General features: G+C 40.5%; 1 protein-coding gene across 2 annotated transcripts; it reads right to left on the bottom strand.

Moving 5' to 3' along the window:
* Positions 1–617: 617 nt before the first annotated feature.
* Positions 618–14,450, bottom strand: nampt2 (nicotinamide phosphoribosyltransferase 2). 2 transcript variants are annotated; one of them, XM_030777617.1, is made up of 11 exons: positions 14,291–14,450; positions 10,121–10,256; positions 9,030–9,133; positions 8,746–8,874; positions 8,151–8,309; positions 4,028–4,158; positions 3,505–3,730; positions 2,988–3,107; positions 2,695–2,835; positions 2,249–2,374; positions 618–1,464 (listed from the first exon to the last, which is right to left on the bottom strand). In XM_030777617.1, exons 1-11 carry the CDS (start codon positions 14,336–14,338, stop codon positions 1,291–1,293), a joined length of 1,494 nt encoding a protein of 497 aa, XP_030633477.1. In that variant the 5' UTR covers positions 14,339–14,450; the 3' UTR covers positions 618–1,290. The 2 variants fall into 2 exon arrangements, with proteins under 2 accessions (XP_030633477.1, XP_030633478.1); XM_030777618.1 differs by having other exon boundaries at positions 2,240–2,374.
* Positions 14,451–18,535: the final 4,085 nt, after the last annotated feature.

Here is an 18,535-nt window from a genome sequence, read left to right on the forward strand (position 1 = left end):
GCATTCTAACGGACAGTTTGCATCAAGAATCAAACACATCAACAGCTCCACCAATTAAGGCCAAAACCAATTACAGTCAATGACAATTTGACTCATGGACAAAGGTAAAAGCAAAGAGGGAATTAAAATATAGAAAGATCAACCACAGAGCTTAGAGTGGCTCTTAAGGCAGCAGCTAGTGTACGGAGCTAGCAGGACCTTCTTTTTTTTAAGCTCCATGTCTTTCATACGCAAGTCTCAAGATTTTAACAACATACAGCACACTAATACTATTCTAATAATCACGTTAGAGGGGTGGCATCTCTTTCAAGTCTCTCTCTGTGCAGCATTGGTACAGCTGATACCAAAAAACAAATGATACCATTTAAAGAGTATCTTGATCTTCCACATGTTTTTTAATTTCATTGTATCTGCTCTCAGTGGAAGACTAAACCGGATTGGCGTGTGCATAATGGCAGTTGAAAAGAGTTTTATTAACAATAATTTGGTTGAAGTGGAAAAACAGCATAGTGTCATCATTACCAATGAAGAAAAAAAGAAAAGAAAATGGAAAAGAAAAACAGGGAAAAATGGAATCCCGTCCCTGAACAGTATGTAAAAAAAAAAAAAAAAAAAAAAAAAGAGAGAGACGACAGATTTTGTCAGTAAACCAAAGCAAGAATGTCTACACATATATTTCATGAGCCTTTTTTAGTGCACTTTAGTTCAACCTGTACATTAGCTTTAAGATCACAGTCACATGTCATGTCCACATGATGAAATCTGCCACAAATGCAGCGTCCAGGAGACGATCGTTAAATGACTTCAAATCAGCGTTCCTTCAATACCAGGCTACTTCTAAAGAGATTGCTTTAACGACATTAGAATTAGCAGCAAAATCTGAGTGTCGATATGTTATTAATGATTTTTCAGGGTCTGATATCTCTTGAACCCAGCATCAATAACAGCATTTGGCATCTGGACTAAAGAAAATATATATATATATATTTGTAGCTCTCTGAATAAGAACAGCTGCTGTTTTGTGGAATAAATAAGCATCAGTCTAAAAAGTAAAATCAAAAGTGTACTTCAAAAGTCTAAAATAACAGGTTTAATATGGTGTAGAATGGCAGTGCCTCAGTCTGACAGAAAGAGGATTAACTGCATATGTTTGCTTTGAAGACACACACACACACACACACACACCCACACACACAATAAAAAGCACCTGATCTGAACACTTTTTGGGCAGGGGTGGTGCTGTCATTGGTCCATGAAGCAGTGCTAGGGACAGTGTCCACACAAGGCGGGTTAGTGTATGCCATTCATGATGTGGTTCTGGTGGATCTCAAGGCTTTGGCCGTGGTCATTGTTGTGTTGGGAGGGGTCCAGGTCCTCCTCCCAGAGCTTAGCGGCCTTGCGTATCTCATCCAAGGTGTACTCCTGCAAAATGGCTCCGTTCTCAAACACTGTCACCAACAGGTCCTGCAGAGAGTGACCAGATGTACATTACCGCAGTGTTATTTTTTATTTGAACTTCTTTTTTTGTTTTAACTAATTATTGCAGGGTGACATAAGAAGGTAGTTATGCCTCCACAAAGTAGTTTACTCGCCATTTACGAGTTTGGTTTTTTTTTCCCCCGCTTCAAGGCTACTGATAACAAGACACGGGACAAAATGAAAGAAGTCTGCAGACATTGCAAAGCTCCTCTTCCCCATGCTGAAACAAGCGGTAACATAACAGGGCGTCTGCAGTTCGCCCAAACGAGTCCGACAGATTGATCGAGTCTTTGGTCGAGCTGCACTTTTGATCTTTGGCTAAGATCACTAAGATGTTCCGATGCTCAGATAAAAGGTGCCGCGTTTGAAAACGGAACTTGATATTTTTTTTTTGTCCGATTCCATTTTCTAATTTAGTAAATCTCAACCTCCCTGGTGACGTCTTGCCGACGCTCACCAGATGTCAGGGAGGCTTTATCGGCAATAAATATGCTGTGGTTGCATGCATATGCGAGCTGGAGATTTTTAATCATGACAACAACAAGTTGATAACAAAGCTTTGGTACAAAAATCAAAGATTAACACAACAACAGAAGTTAGCAGAAAATCTGATATTCAAACAGCGCTCAAACTTCAAATATAATCTCACAGCTCAATTTGTTCTAACAAAACTCATAAAATGAGGATCCTTGGTATATAAGAAACAAGTCAGTGATGAAGCTGCTTTCATAGGGATTCATACTGATGTGTCATGTTTAACTGTCGTTACCTCCTCTGGCTTGCCCGCGCCGCGTTCCACCGTTTCGATAAAACCATCCGAGTTTCTCCTGAGAGAGAGTCTGCCCCGCTTTGAAGCCTTGGATGGATCTGTCACAGGCAGTTTATACACATCCATCTAAACACACAAACAGAAAGACGACAGTGAGCCAAGCTGTAGTAATGTATCACTCTTTTTCACTCTCCTGCTCCTGTTCAAGCAGAAAACTAAACTGCCACTAGTGAAGGCGGGTGAAACGGGTCAATGATTTAGACATGATATCATTTACAGATAGCAACTTTACTAGATTTGAGTCAGAGAAAATGCTCCCACTCAAAAAAGTGAAATGGAGAATGTTGCAGATTTAGAAAAAAAAAAAAAAAATCAATTTTGACAATGTTATAGTTGGGAGGATATTTAGAACTGTGAACACAGTAATAAGGTAAAATAACACTCACCCCTTTTCCATTGGTCTCCACATAACTGCATTTGAAGGCACAGTGTAATGTGTCTCTGTTGAGTTTCTGCAGGAGGCCACTTCCACAGCCAAAAAACACGTTCTCTGTACTCCAACCCTCATCTCTCAGCTTGCTCAGGATCTGTGTTAACCAGACAGAAAAGTACTCCGGTTAGGCCTTTATCAATGTGGTTTTACAGTGCCCTGAAAGATATGTACATGATGATGATGATGATGATGATGGTGATACCTATGAAGATCATCGTCATCATTGCCAGAATCTGTTGTGCTTACCTCATCAATCGACTTGAGATCAATTCCATCTCCTTGTATGATACGGAGGTAAGATGGTAACACCTTATAGCCCATTGAATTCAGAGAGGAGCCAAAGCACTCCTCTAAAATCTTTAACACCTGGAGAAAGAGAATATGAATTAGTCAGACTGGCTCTCTAATTTCAAAATTCGATTAAATGGGAGAAACAGAAAGAAAACACAACTTACGGCAGAGGAATATCAATCAGAATCAATAACTTTAGCGGTACTTTAATGGCTGTTTATTTATCCACAAGTTGCAGAACTTGAGATGAGATCTAAATGAAAAACACAAGCCTATCTGTCTCTCAATCAGTAGAACATAATTTGTGATGGTCGGACAGAACTTCAATAAAAAAAAAAGAACAAGTTCTCCATCAACTGCAGTCAGCGGGTGCTAGAAGGGGGTTTTAAACTCTTTATGTTGATGATGATTTCTATGGTATGAAAAATTCCTCCGTGTGCTCCACTCTCAGTACCCACCCAACCACACCTACCTCTAGAAGGGTTTCTGCAGGGTCTCCTGAATCTGGGCGGATGACCAGGGTGGAATCTTCGCTGCGTTCCATTACTCGCTCCTTCAGCTTGTCTCCCCAGATGTGTTTACAGGCTTTGAAGATGTCATAGCTGTCGCTGACCACTGAGACAGGCCCGGAGGGGAACTGGTCTAACAGACACTCAAAGGCCTCCTTCTCCCGGTTTCTTCCCCAAGAGATGATAGTGCTGCGGAGGAGCAGATGAATGATGCATTAGTATGGTGAGCGGAGACAGAGACACGAGAGTGACTCACCGCCTTCAAATAACTCCTGTTTAGAAAATGCAGCTAATAAAATCCAGCGAGCGTGTTTATAAATGACAGTGCCGTTTGGTGACACAGTTGGAAGCTCTGGCGCTCACCAAATAACCTAGCTAATCGTATTCAGAGAGACAAGCTCCAGCGAGACGTTAGGGAGGGTTTGAGTCAAGACTCCCGAAACCACAGGGAATAGAACTGTGTGTGGATTCTTGACCCTGTCTGACCTGTGTTCTGCAGCCGGTATGGAGAATCCAGCCATGGGGCAGTTGTAATAGCGCTGAGCCATGAGAAGGCCTGCCACTGTATCTGTACTGCAAAAGTTCACCAGGTGAGCTGCCCCGCCAAGCCCTGCAGACTGAAGCACAGAGAGGAGAGAACACAGTGTGAAAGAGAGGTGCAAACTTTGCTAAAGCTTCAGGCAGAAAAACCCACGCATTAGCCTCTAATGTCCTCCACGACAGCAGCCGTAAGATGGATATGGATATTCATACTGAGGTGGATATGATTTAGCAACTCGTATCCATCGCAAGAAAAAAAGGCCTAAATTTACTACGGCATCTATGAGAAGATATAGTAGTGAAGTCTATTAGGATTCAGAGTCTTAGTTCCCATGAAAAAAAAACAAAACAAAAAACAAACAAACACCAGCCCCCACACAGAGCTAAGCCGTTTGCAAAAAATCAACAGAAACCCTTAATATTCTGCCATTTAAAGCAAAAAGCCTGATAATAAATCACTGACTGAATTAAGACAAGTACTTGGAAAGTTGTTATCACTGAATACAAACACTGTTTACACCAAACAAATCTTCCTTTGTCATTTGGGAGGAAAAAAAAGAAAAAGAAAAAGATCAAAAATAACAAGTGAAAAACAAGTTGACAAAAATCTTTTGCACTTTCATGTAATTGTAGAGAGACTGGGCAGAAAAACAGCGTACACGAGTAAAGCTGTTTGCAAGTCATGCTTTAGAAAGTTAAAAAAATACATAAATAAAAAATACTATTGGTGTACATTACGACAGTGAGGGCCACAGGTGGCAGAGATGGTATAATGATATCATCGTAGGAAATTTATTCGTTGCAGAGAACAACAAAGATCACAATACCAACCTGGGACCTCCTCCTGTAACTACAAACATATTAGTACAAGGACCAGAGCAGCTGTACATCAGAGAAAAGCCGTCAGTTACACTCCAGCCTGTGCGGATCTCAATCTCCATCCCCATAACAACTGATCTGGGCCAAATCAATTCCTCCACATGACGCAGTACAGTTTTCAAAGACACACCACTCAACTGCAAAGAAAAAAACAGTAGCCACATTATCTTTCTGGATTTTAGTCCGTTTAGCGTCATGTGACCTTATTTTTCTTCCCCCCCCCCCTCAAATTCTGTAGCCTATATATTTCACCACTCTTGTCTGTACGCAATTCCAGCTGGAATTAGTGTTTTATGCAATTAGCGTTTTGTGCAATACTTCATTGCGTGTTGCAAGGCTGTGAACTGTGAAGACTGTATTCACATTACACTGGGACCAAGTTTTGTTCCAGCCCTGCTAAATTTCATCTTCTGCCGTCTTCTCTCTTCACTTGCTGAACTGTAGTTGTAAAAGTAAATCCAGATTAAGTTCTACAGTCGTGTTTTTTTTTTTTGTCGTCAGCACCAGATGTGACTCAGTCCCTTTAAAACACACATAGTCGTTCCCTGCAGAGAAGAACAAGGAGATAGAAAGGAGGAAAGCAAGATATTTTGTATTGAGAAGCTGTACGGCGTAGACACAGGGACTGAAGTAAAAGAAAGTGCGACAACTAAGGACATTTAACTGCAAGCGATGTCATTTCCCTCCACAACGCATCATTAATCCAGTCAGCTGCAATCCAATCCATACCATCGACATCCCGTCCTCCCAAAAGCAAATCGCCAATGCTGAAATGTTAGCTCGCAACCAAACATGCTAGTTTCTAACAAATGTCAATGGCTGCAGAATACAGAAACAGTCTCCTTCAATGTAAATTATGTCATTATGGAATTCTGAAAACACAATATGTAGCTGAATCTATTCCGCATAAAATGAACGCAACACATCAGATTGAACACTGTACCACACTGAGTGACTAGGCTGAAACACATCCTGCCAGCCCCTTTACTTTATCACACTGGAAATAAGGAACTGGGCTACAGTGGGTTTGAGGAGTCATAAAACTTGCATTCCAAAACTATTCCAATTTTGTTGCAAGGGAACTGAATTCCATAGCTCATCTGGCCATGACATTAAAGTGGATTTGAAGGATTGATGAAGCCTGTAATCTGTTTGGATAAGAAAGCGCAGCCCCACTAAAAACATATGGGAAAGTCTTATTTAGATACTGAATGCCAGAGGAGAGAGGCACATGGTTTTACAAAACTAGAGGTCAACTCTGAAAAGACATAAATCATTTTCATATTAGGTCACGAACTGGCCCATTTAAGCACTTCAACACATCTTTTTCAGCACGCTGAATTAAGCTTGAGCTAAGATAAATCTGTTTGTTATTAAGACATTTAAAAAAAAGAAAAAAAAATTCAAATGATCATTTGTAAAGCTTGCTGCCTGCTGTTTCTCAGACCAGTGCTAATAATGGCAGAGATGACTTGGCCTGTAGTTGAGATACTGTTATAAGAACTGTTGATATAACTTTCAGGAGCCCATTTTAGTTGTGTGCTATTTATGAATTTGGCATGTGATGAAATAAAAACATCATCTGAATTACGCTGCAGAAAATCCGAACACGTGCTTGTGTAACATGTGTCTCTTTCATTTTTGCGCTTGTAAATTAAGGAACATTTTTATTAATATCGGTACTATCATTACCCCAACTGCTCATTACCACTTAAAGTAAGTTTTTAGGTTCTTCCAAAAATGGCTTTTTGCAGTGCACTGATACATTAGGAGACTAAATTAAGCGCTGGGCTCAGCCCTGACGCTCTGAGCACACGTCTGTGTCGTACTGAGCCGCACAGTTTCAGCGCTGTGTTTCTCTCGCCGCTGGTTCGCGTTGAAAGGTTGGCACAGCGGGGTCATGTCACACCTTATCAGCGTCTAATGGCGGCTGGAGAAACACACACAGGCACTCACACACACGGCGAATCCTGCTGCATGGGTGAAGCAGCAAGAGCAGCCGGAGAGATGAAGCGATTATTGCCAGCCAAACACCTTTCCCAACCTGACATGGATCAGAGATGGCAGTGTCGACCTTTCCAGCGAACGGACGCCAAAGGTCTTACGGAGCCAGGAACCTATCTTTTCTCCCACTACATTCAAGATATACCCAAACGGACGATCCATCACTGACTGGTAGAGTCTACATGTTACTCAACAGTAAAGTGACAACCATTCTCCTTCATACAAAAAAAAAAACCTTAAAAAAAAAAAAAAAAAGTGAACGTGTCGCTTGTTCTGCTTGCTTGTACGGCGAAAGGTCAGGATAGATCTCTTTTTGATTAAATGGAATTCAGCAGTGCCTGTGAGGAACTGTTTTTTGGTTTTTTTTTTTTCTTACATCAAATGATAGTTCTCTGATTTTATTAGTCTCGAGGGACAGATCTCTTTTGTAAGGGCTGAGCGGGGAAACCATGTTGTCTGCTACTCAGTTTAACGTTCAAACTCTATCAAGATCTAAAAATGAATTGCCATTTCTTCATTCTCACGGCTATAACATTGGGTTTTTATTTTGTCAAATCATAATCACACGTTGCTACTTCTATAGTTCTGAAATGTTACTTCAGATATTGTTTACAAAACATCATTTAAAAGACCCAAGAAACACACACAGAAAAACATCACAGCAGTTGCCAAGTGTGCTGCTACTGAGACTGGTGTACTATATTGCATACGGAACTCATATGACACAGGTTTGTGGAGGTTAGAATACGAATTTCAAGGACACAGTAACACATGTTAATGATGATGTATGCTATCTAGGCATTTCCTCAGACTAAAACTGGGCCTGGTAGGTCTCTGAGCAGAAAAAAAAAAAAAAAAAAAAAAAAAAAAAAAAGAAACAAACCCACGCAAAGGTTCCAAAACCTGCCAACACAGAGCACCTCAAACCCGCAGGGAGATCATCAAGCATGAAACAGTTCCACTCTCAAAAATGAACCAAAACTCTCTTTAAAGGTCATGTGTTCCCTTGGCGGAGTGTGAAGAATGTAGTAAATGATCTTGGCTTTAAGAAAATGAAAGCTCGAATCATTAAATCCACACATAACTGTTAAAAAAAAAAAAAAAAAAAAAAAAAGCAGCTTGTTAAATTGAGTGCAAAAAAAGAAGCTATGTGGAATAAGTGAAAAATGACTTGTGTCCGTCTCACCTCCTGTGATGACACGCCTCTGTAGCCAAAATCATGCAGTTTGAAGTCCAGCCCCTCCAGGCTCCCTGATGTGGCTTTCAGGTGTTTGGCCAGGATCTTTTTGAACTCCCTGGAGATGGTTGCCACGGTGATGGGGTACCACATTTGAACCAGCATAGTCTGCAGGAACAAAGAGCACGGGGGGCACATGTGCGTCAGTGACGAAGCCAGAGCATGCGGAACCCTGGATCCCATCACAGCCAAACAGCCCGCGGGGCAGTCGGCCAGCTGAGCATCACACCACACAGCATTCTCATTGACCTGATTTGCCTAATTAAACCTCCCAGCCCCGTTCCAGGGCACTATCAGTGACACAGAGTTTGCTGGAAATAAAAGACGCTTGTATTGCTGCCTTTCTGAACAATGGGTGCAAAAAAAAGAACCTTTTGATATCATCTGCAATGGTATTATGTTTGGTATTACGTTTATCAGCACTCTGGACATTTAACTGTATTCTTGGTACTGATTGACAATTTAGATGGAAATATGAAACTGACTACAATTTCACAAAGAAAATATAAAAAAGATATATATATAAAAAAAAAAAAAAACCTACCTCGATATAATTGGTCAGCCAAAAGAACTCTGGGTCTGTGTTCTCCACTGTGAAGAGGACATTGCCTCTGGGAATGATCTTTCCCTCGGGAACCGCTTTGATCCGGATTGGAAGACGTCCGTCGTATTTCTGATGGATACAATTAGAAGAAACAGTTGGACATTATTATGCTAAAGAATTATTCTCCGCTAATTTCTGTCAAAGATGGCAGACTGCGAATATAATAGTATCATAGGTAGTGAGAGAGAAGAAAAATGTATTATATTCATGAAGAATATTCTTACCTCCAGCACTTTCCTCCATCCTTCCTCATCAAACACAGATTGTCTAAAGTGCATCTGGTAAAAGAGTTTAGCCTCCTGAATTTTCTCCTCAGTGACAACAGGTCCTAGAGAATTTGATGATAAAATAAATAGCGGTTTCTCCCTAAAGATTCACAGCACATCAGTCAGAAGTTTACGCTACAAATAAGAAAACTAGAAAGATATATAATCCTATATTTACTATTTGAAATAGTACATAAAATGGCGCTGGCTAAAATTTGTGCAAAACCCTGGCTGAAGCGCCTTTAAGGGTCTTCTTCACTTAATGCACATGTAAAACTCAATTTTAGACAATTAAGGAACCAGTTGGAAGTAAACAAAGCAGTAAATCCCGTGGCAAAGATCGACCAAAGGACAGTCCTCGAGACAGCATGGGGTTTAATCCAGTTGGTAATGCAGGACTGCCAGAGATAGCGGCCGTTTTGAGGGCACTCGACCGGAAAACATTTAAGGTCTACAATCCACCAGCTGTGCCTTTAATAGAGTTTTAGTGGGGCTTTAGGCTGGGCACAGGGGTGAAGAAGGTCACTGTTCACACATTCCAAACATGCTTTCACTCTGATTCAGACTAAATACTTCACTCACGTCTCACCCTCATACAAAGGTAAAAAAAAAAAAAAAAAATTGTGCTGGCTTGGGTGAGACATTTTCTTTGTAACTTTGTCTAAAATATAGAACATTTCAAAATTGAGGGAGTATACATTTTGGGGCTTAAAATCAGAGCAAAAATTTGGAAAGTGGCTAATTTTTTTCACATCAACACTCCTCTTGGTCGTCAAGAATCATAACAAATTCAACGTAGAGACTGCCAAGGCTCCTGAATATAGACGCAAGGCAGTTTTTTTTAAAAAGTTTTCCAACATCATGTCGAGTCTATGACCACTGTGACCTTGAGTTAAGTGCAGTCTACACTGCAAACAAAGAGGTCATGTGACATGAAACAGGTCATAGAGGCATTTTGAACACGTTAGACAACCAAACAATGTTAGGCTACATAGCTGTCCACTGAATGTCAGAGCGTGTTGTTCAAACGTCTGCAGTCATTTTGATACCTGCTAAGTACTTCTTCAGGAGGTACTGCAAGCCAAAAAACACCACTTCGCTGAACTGGCCATCCTTTCTGCGCCGGCACTCAAAATAGGAGTATACCTTGCCTACGTTGGGTGGATACTGTTTGTAGTGCGTAATCTGAAAAAGAGAGATATCAGGAACGTGTCACTTTCGGTAAAGGGAAAAAGCCCTCACAAAAAGTCTTTCTAACCCTTTGTGATACCTTGAGGTCAGTGGCTACAGTATGCTCATTCAAATGTCAGCATGGTTCAAGTCAAACATCTATTAATGCACCAAAACTAACCTTAAAGCTGGAGGATCGTCGAGAAGGTAAAAAACCCCCAAAAAAACTAGCAATATATCTCAAGCAAAGTATCTGAAGGTTACTGTCAGACAAACAAAGTTCATAAAAGAGAGCACTAGTCACTGAGAAAGCCACTGTACTGTCCATTGTATTAAAAGGTCCATTAGTGGTCACATTACTAAAGTGCTTTTAAATGTTTCGGCATTATACTTTGACAGGCTCCAGGAAGAAGAAGAAGTGATGTTTGATTTCTGCTCATCTGACCTTGAGGCATTTATTTATTATTATTATTTATTATTTCATTTATTGTATCCAGAAGTCTGTGTGTCTATGTGTCACCTGTGAGCATATACGCTGGCGGCCAGAGATAAAGGACAATACGGAGAAATCTAGATATCCTTCTCACTGTACATTCATTCCTGCTAGCCCAACATGTGTAGACAGACAGCAAGCTGAGGTACACACGTTATTCACAAACACAAGCCTTCTTTTGTATTCCAATAGACACAGATTCAACAAATGGAAACGGGGGGCACTTTTAGCATTGTCAGTTCCAGTGGTGCATGTCTCTGAAATCCTGTCAATCTGAGGAAATGAAGATGACTTTATTTTCTTGAAGGTAGAGAAGAGCAGGTATATTCCTGAAGCTACAGAGACCCACATCAACAAACAATGACCTGCCCAAAAACATTCTGATCTTTCCAGGTCAGGCATGGAATTTCTAGGTCAAATCCCACCCCCACCATCCCATCCCCCGTCCCACCCCCACCCCCACCCCCACACACACACTCAAACATTATCTGAAACTAAGAGAGAGTCATTTCCACTGTGCAACTCTGCTCCAAAAAACAGTGCAGCGTTGGATAGTCAAATGTCCTGGGAATTGGTAAATTTGAATCTGGGCTGAAATTCAACTCAACACATCCTTGACAATAGAACGACACATTTTCCCCTTTTTCTAAATGTATTTTAGAGAGACAAAACAAACAATGAAGTTTCTGCAACCCAGTTTCTCCCATGTTGTTCAGAGCAACTTGTGCAATAGCTGCCCGCAGAGTACTAAAATGCTTGAAGCTGCTGGCAGAAGCCTGAGGAACCAAGGTCAACCAAATGTGCAAACAGCATTGCGAAATCACGCTGAAACATATAATAATACTGCACAGGGCAGCATAAAACAAGAACCCACCATCAAGCTTTCCCCTACATAGAGACATGCTACCACAAACTACATAATGTCATATGCCTTGTGGGGTGGCTGCTATTGAAAAACAAAAAACATTCCATTTCATGAACTAGATACTGAAACTGCAAACTGATATGGCTGTATGAGAACAATCTTTCTCTCTTCCTTGTTTATCCTGTCTCTCTCTCGCTCTCTCTTTTGCCATCGTTCTTGCTGAGATCTCGTCATCAGCCAGAAACTGACTAATTAAGATAGCAATCATTTAACAAATGGGCATTGTTAAAAGGTCATGATTAAGGCAAGGGTTCAAAGGCTAACACAATGGGCCAGTTGAACGTGCGGGAAGTAGTCAGCGGTCAAAAACTTTCCGGGAGGCACCTTCTGGATAGTGATCTAATAGTCTCCATCACTGAATCATAGAAAGGATGTAACCAAAGTTCAAGGGGTCAGTTCAGCAGAGTTCAGCACATCCAGAAGTGATGGAAAGTGTCATGTAGACAATCAATCAAGGGAGATCATAGCCTGAGCTTGAGGAACTGAAACTTCAACACTGTCTAGCATAATTGCCTCTGAGGTGGGGCTGACTTTTCTAAATTCATTCTCTTTCTCCTTCTTTCTCTCCTCAATGCCTCGTGCAAGTTGCTCTTCTCATAACACAATTCAGCCACTTGTCTTTTAACTAACTGTTCCTGTCTATGGAGAAGAAATCTTTGAAGAAATCATTGGTGAACCAGGAACTAGGCTAGTTAGCCATAAGAACTAAATTTGAAGAGTATTATTATTGTACTCAGTGTATTTAACGGTATTTCGCTGATTTATTTATTTGTATGTTTGACCAATGAGAAGTTATCCTGAATGATTCCTAGGCACAGTATTCAGAGCACTGGACCATTAAGGGTCGTATTCAGGCAAACTATAACTGGATTCAAATAGCCATATTGGTTTCAATTATTTCTATAACCCAGTATAAGGGTAAGTAATATTTTAATAATAACTATACTATTGATCTTACACCATTGGTACAACAGCCTCCATAAACTGACAACATGGTTAACTGTGGTAAAGCTTAGCGATCCGTCTGCCAAAGACATTTCAACACTGAGATTCACCTTTCTAATCTTAAGAAGCTTGACTGGGGTATTAGGCTACATGTAATATGGACGCACAATCTTTTGTAAATTTTACCTAGAATGAAAACACATGCACAAACTCACACACAAAAATATGAGAACGAGTATTATAACACTTGTTGATAAACTCCTGATTGGATAATTGGATACCCTGATAGGATAATCCTGATTGGACTGAATGGTATTCTCAGCCAATACCTTCTTTCGAAAGACAGAAAATCAGAGCTACAGAGACATGTGTACGTGACTCTAACTACTGAAAGTCAAACAAGAACAGGTATGAGAAGGCTGTACTTAGAATTCCTTCCATGTTGTGTTCATGACATCATCACTACACCTTCAACATGATCAACACCAGTAATAACCACTTATGCAACTGGGACAATGTCTGATCCTGAAACTATTAATTACGTAACAAATACACGTTGCAAATGCTTTTTTATGTGCCAAACTGGCGAATACAACAGATCAGCACCATTATCGATAACAGGATAGGTGAGAAAAAAAATATCTGACCTGTCTACAAATCTGTATTCCAGACGGGTTGACTGTACTTTGCGCAAATCTCTGACATGAGCCTAGGGAAGATCTGGAGTCACAGAAATGCCAAGCGTCATTTTTGAACACTTGCCAGAGTTCAAGGGCCGATTCGAGAGTAATGGGCTTAAGGCCCAAACTGGCAGTGAGGAGCTCTGGAATGATCCTTTGCCATTTGACAGTTATCTGACATCTGATCACATCTGACCTTTTCAGTACTCGGCCACAACTATCTAGAGTGAGTAGTAGCCTCCTAACATAGACTGTTCGCGAGTTGTATTGAAAGTGTTGGCACGGTTCGAAACTGAACACAAAATTGTGTTTATTCAACACGTCCACAAGACGTCTGTTACGGCATCTATGCAGCGATATCTAAACCTGAACAACTTTCTACCAGGTCGTCTTGGACCAGCTAAACTGCCCTGAGTACTACCTACCTGATTGGATAACAAAACAAAAACACAACGGACGGGTCAACGCATTATTAACTGCTAGTAACTAAGGACACAGGGTCACCTAGCTCAGCATTAGTTTTTACTATATCCCATATTTGTTCTGTACTCAACGTTATTTTCGCTTTCGTTTCCCGGTAAAGATGCTGAAGACTGCCACATTGCTATTAGCTATGAGCTAGCCAACAGAATACGGTAAAATGTTCACTCAGTGTCGAAGCTCCCCGTCCGGTGTTGTTTTAATTCGGATATAGCTTTTAAAACGAACTTCTTAATAGCTAACACGATTATACCCAAACTTAACGTTTGGTACATCTGATACACTCTAAGGCTCTCAAAACAGCTTAAGGTTAAGGGTGTAGTGGACCCTCTAAGGTTGAGTGCTGTAGTGGAACACTAGCCGTCGGAATAACCACAGTTAAAGAAATCAGGGCATCTAAATTTACTAAAGTGATTCACGAGAAGACAGCAAGTCTAACACAATGAATTTTCAGTTCATTGAATAAAGCTGCCTAGAGAGACATAAAAGATTATGTCATTGCTTATGTTGTTACGTTAACACTTACCTTGTAAGAGTCCGTTGCGAGTAAAAAATTGAAGTCCTGAGCTGCCATAATTGCAATACTTCAGACAAAATTAATGCACCCTCGTCACTTTATTTATACCGTTCTTACCAGCGTGACACTGGGCGGGGAAAGAGTCTGTAATTTAATCTTTTCCAAAAGCCTTTTGAATACCCACGGCGTTGCTAAAGGCTAGAAGCACTGAAATACGATTCTTTAGTAGCTAGTGTGTGTGAGTGTCTGTGCACCAATCAAATGCATCGTTCAGTCACAAAGTGGAGGGGTGGGAGGGTCGTGCAGAGCGTATGTTAGGATACGCAATACGCAGCACCGTGGCGTCATCAAAAAGGGGTGTCGAATCTTGAAGGGGGATCAGCCAGTCACTCGCAATATGCATAGGCAATCACGAAGGCTAATAAGACTTGCGCAATTAAGTTTTACTTTCAATTTCCCAGAAATGCACGGAATCATCCACATGGCCTTGTAACAGTGCACAAAGTTTATCACAGACATTGCTGACTGCTACCATTCCCTGGAAAGTTGCGCGTCATATCTCGAAAGGGTTATGTTGTTTAAACTATGTGGCATCTGCAGCGACCCATATGCTGTGTCAACATATAGGCCTATTGTTGTTGTTTTTTTCATAAATGCCTTATTCTCCGGACATAGTATTGTTTCCATTGTGTAGGCTTGGGTACGAATGGCTCTGGGCATATTAATCAATCATAAATCGTGTTAAACTTGCTTTCAGCTACTCCAGTTCAGTTCTTCGAGTTTCTTTTTTCAGAAACAGCCTCGGCTACTTGCACTTTTATTTCAGACGTCGGCATACCTCTTTACCCCATATATTGTCTCTTTCCCAAAGTGTTTTGAAACTGTATATTTATTCAGAGATTGGTCAAGCAGATGCATCTTTTTTTTTTAACAATGCAAGCCTAATTACATCGTGAGTTTTAAAAGCCGATCTTACTACACAGTTGAAGCTGATTTCAATAAAACAAATCCCCGTGCTGTCTCAGCCGTCATCGTGACGGAAGTTTACAACAAGATAGGTCAGTTCAGGCTTTCTCAATCCAGTCAAACGCACATTCACAAAAAGAGGATCTAGCACCCACAGCGAAAATATGTAGACAACTGAGAATGGCACATTTGAAAAACGAATGGAATGAGAACTAGGAGCTGGACTTGGATCTCTCAACCCTCTGATTGCATCCGTGGGAGGAGTATTCTTGTGCAGCAAGTTGGACGGCAATAAGAGTATTTATTATAAACGTAACACCTTCATACATAACATTCAGCAAGATCTTCTGTTTCGTAGACACTCAGCGGACAGAGCTCATGTATTTGATCTACCCCAAACATTTGCCCGTCCACATTTTTGGTTACGGTTTGAAAATTCGCCATGAAAAAGATATTAATTTCATATCAAAGCAATGTAACAGCAATTTATCAAAGCAACTTAAAAGCAGAAATATTTTTTTCTCTTCTTTAAACCGTTTGCAGAAATACAGGCTGTTCGCTTAAGGTCGTTACTTTGCATTAACGATGAGCGATAAGAAGTGAGCTACCGTCAGGTCGTTGACTTGTGAATATCGCTTAGTCGTGCACACCTTCAACCTTTCCCAACCTAGCCGGATCCTCAGCCACACGAACGGTTTTACAGTTGATGTTATTCAGGGTTTTGAGCAATTCAAAGAAGCTAGAAGTGCCAAAAGTTACGCAGTTACTGTTGACAAAGCCACCCAAAACGACACAACATTTAATCAGTAAATTCGACTGAGGTCTTTTAACAAGCAATTTATACATCATTCCGCCAATGTTATTTATTTTGGAAATAAGTTTATAAGAACTATTCATAATTCAGTAACAGTAATATGTCATTTGGTCATCTGTCTAATGAGTAGCCATGGTAATTATGAATTTGGTCTGCATCTCACATGTTTTAGCACTTTTTAAATGTAGGCTATTTCATCACTGTTGGTCTGGTCATCTGTCATTGCATTTGCAGTTGCAAATGTTAAACGGTTTTGCCAACAGATACAGATCAATTGTAAAGACTTAACATGAAGCAGTGAGTACTGAAAAGGTGATTTAGAGCCTAAGGGTTCCTCTGAGTGACACAGACTCTGAAAAATACATTAAGGCATAAAAAAAAGTGGAACAAAAGGAAAGGAGAGAGGGGAGGCTTCTGTTGCCACCCTCTAATCACACTCCTGTGAAGAGCTGCCCCGGAACAACTTTTCACAATGTCCACAATCCCAAAGACAAAATCTCTTTTGATATAAGGCTTAGAGACTTTACATAAGTATTCCTGATGATGAGATTCTCTGTGTTTTGCACAAAAAACTTGTTGGATAAACTTGTAGATTTAGTAGATTTATATAGCACCTCATATTGCAGTTTTGTAAAAGCAGTACACAGTGCTCAACATAGCCTACAAACTTTGCACACAAAGTCATGTAAAGTTAAATAAGAATAGACAGGGCCTCACAAGCGACTGATCTTCCGCATGCTTTACCATTTTCAGACCCTAGAATGGTTTCAAATAATAAAATGAAATAATATTTTGAATTATAAAGCATCTAAATTTTGGTTCTTTTTGACATAAATGTTATAATAGGATACATTCAGTATCTGCACCTTTGTTATGTTCTACAGGATATCCAAGGAAACTTCATATCATTCCCTGACGTCTGCTTGCCGCAGATGCAAATATTAGGCATAAAGTTCTACTGAACCTCTTAAGGAGAAGCTTTTGTGTTTACCATAAACTGGAACAGAGGACTTGTCAAGCCACCTTCATGATATAAATAATACTGAAATGAATAATCAGATTGATCTTGAATAATCTTGAAATGAATTTGTTAATCTGCCAGTTTTATTTCATAGTATACACCTTGGACATTGCAAGGTAAACACTACTGACCTCCATTAGGGGTGTGCCATTTTATTAGACTTGGATTTTTGAAGAAAATAAGAACAATGGAAAGATTAGAGCATAGCCAGATTTGTACTGAACGTTACATGAGGGAAAATGTAGAGTGCACGTTAGGATCAGGCTTTGAAATAAGAATAAGGGTTATTAGGGCTATTCAGCTCTGACCACTGAGTGCATGAATCCATCCTGTTGAATTTCATTTTGATGAAACCACTGCATATTTCTGATTGGCTGAGGGAATTTCAAGAGACATCAGCCTTTGATTATGTTGTGAGATGGAAAAGCCACAGGACCTTCATTCTCAAAGATTGGACTTTGGCACAATAGGGGGGATATATTTTTTAAGTGTGTGTGTGTGTGTGTGTGTGTGTGTGTATGAGAGAGAGAAAGAGAGAGAGAGAGATTCTGTAACCTTTACTTGCAACAAACACCCCCCTCCCCCCACCCCTTTAGTGCTATCTGCTGTAGCAATACACCATCTTCACAACAATAACAAAAGCTCTCTCTCTCTCTCTCTCACACACACACACACAGACATACAAACAAGATCAGAAAGGTTTTTTCTTTTCTTTTAAACGCATATTACTTTTCAAACAACCATTATTTTTCAAGTATACATGAATCTATGGGTGTGTCCCATGGTAGCAGGTAAACTTCACGGGGGGGGGGGGGGGGGGGGGGTTCTCCAATGCAAACTTACTCATGCTCATGTAAATTACACTATTTGTGTGTTCGTTAGATGAAGTGATGTGATTCTCGCGGAAACAACGTCAACGACCCCCTCCCCCTTCAGCTATTTGATTCGTCTCCTGTTCAGAACCATGGTCAGCGCCCAACGCTTTCTCCAGGAAGTGGCCAGCGACAGCTCTCAACTGACAGACCACAGCAGGAAGCAGAGGGAGTCAATGGATGAAAAAGGGTCCTGATAAAGCTGCCTCTCATCCCTCCCCTCACCATAGTATCTTCCAGCAAATCCCCGACGGTGACTGTAGAGTTAAAACGCAGAAAACACGTAAGCAGCAACAATTTCATACGGTTGGAGACTGCTGGCTGTGGAAGCAGTTTTTCCAGACTCGCCCAGCGTAAGTGAGACTTTAATACGATTCATGTCATTTGCAACATGAGAAGAGATGTCTAAATATACTTGGAACATGTAGTACCTTGGTTTTCCTTACTTTTCTGGCGTTACCAACGCAACATTAGTAGTCTTAATCACTCAAGATGCGTCTGTCTTTTTTCTCGTGGTGTTAAGCGCGTGTATTTTTTCCCCCTGTTTTCTCTCGACTAGAAAATCAACAACTTAAACAAAA

Source organism: Chanos chanos, chromosome 6 (assembly GCF_902362185.1).
Source record: "Chanos chanos chromosome 6, fChaCha1.1, whole genome shotgun sequence".
NCBI classification, from domain to species: domain Eukaryota; kingdom Metazoa; phylum Chordata; class Actinopteri; order Gonorynchiformes; family Chanidae; genus Chanos; species Chanos chanos.

Excerpts from the sequence above, each read along its gene's own strand:
- nampt2 (XM_030777618.1), bottom strand. The coding sequence starts at position 14,338 with ATGGCAGCTCAGGACTTCAATTTTTTACTCGCAACGGACTCTTACAAG. Across the intron at positions 8,875-9,029 it reads GATGGAGGAAAGTGCTGGAG|AAATACGACGGACGTCTTCC; the intron begins GTAAGAATATTC and ends TGTATCCATCAG. Across the intron at positions 2,836-2,987 it reads ATCTCAAGTCGATTGATGAG|ATCCTGAGCAAGCTGAGAGA; the intron begins GTAAGCACAACA and ends TGGTTAACACAG.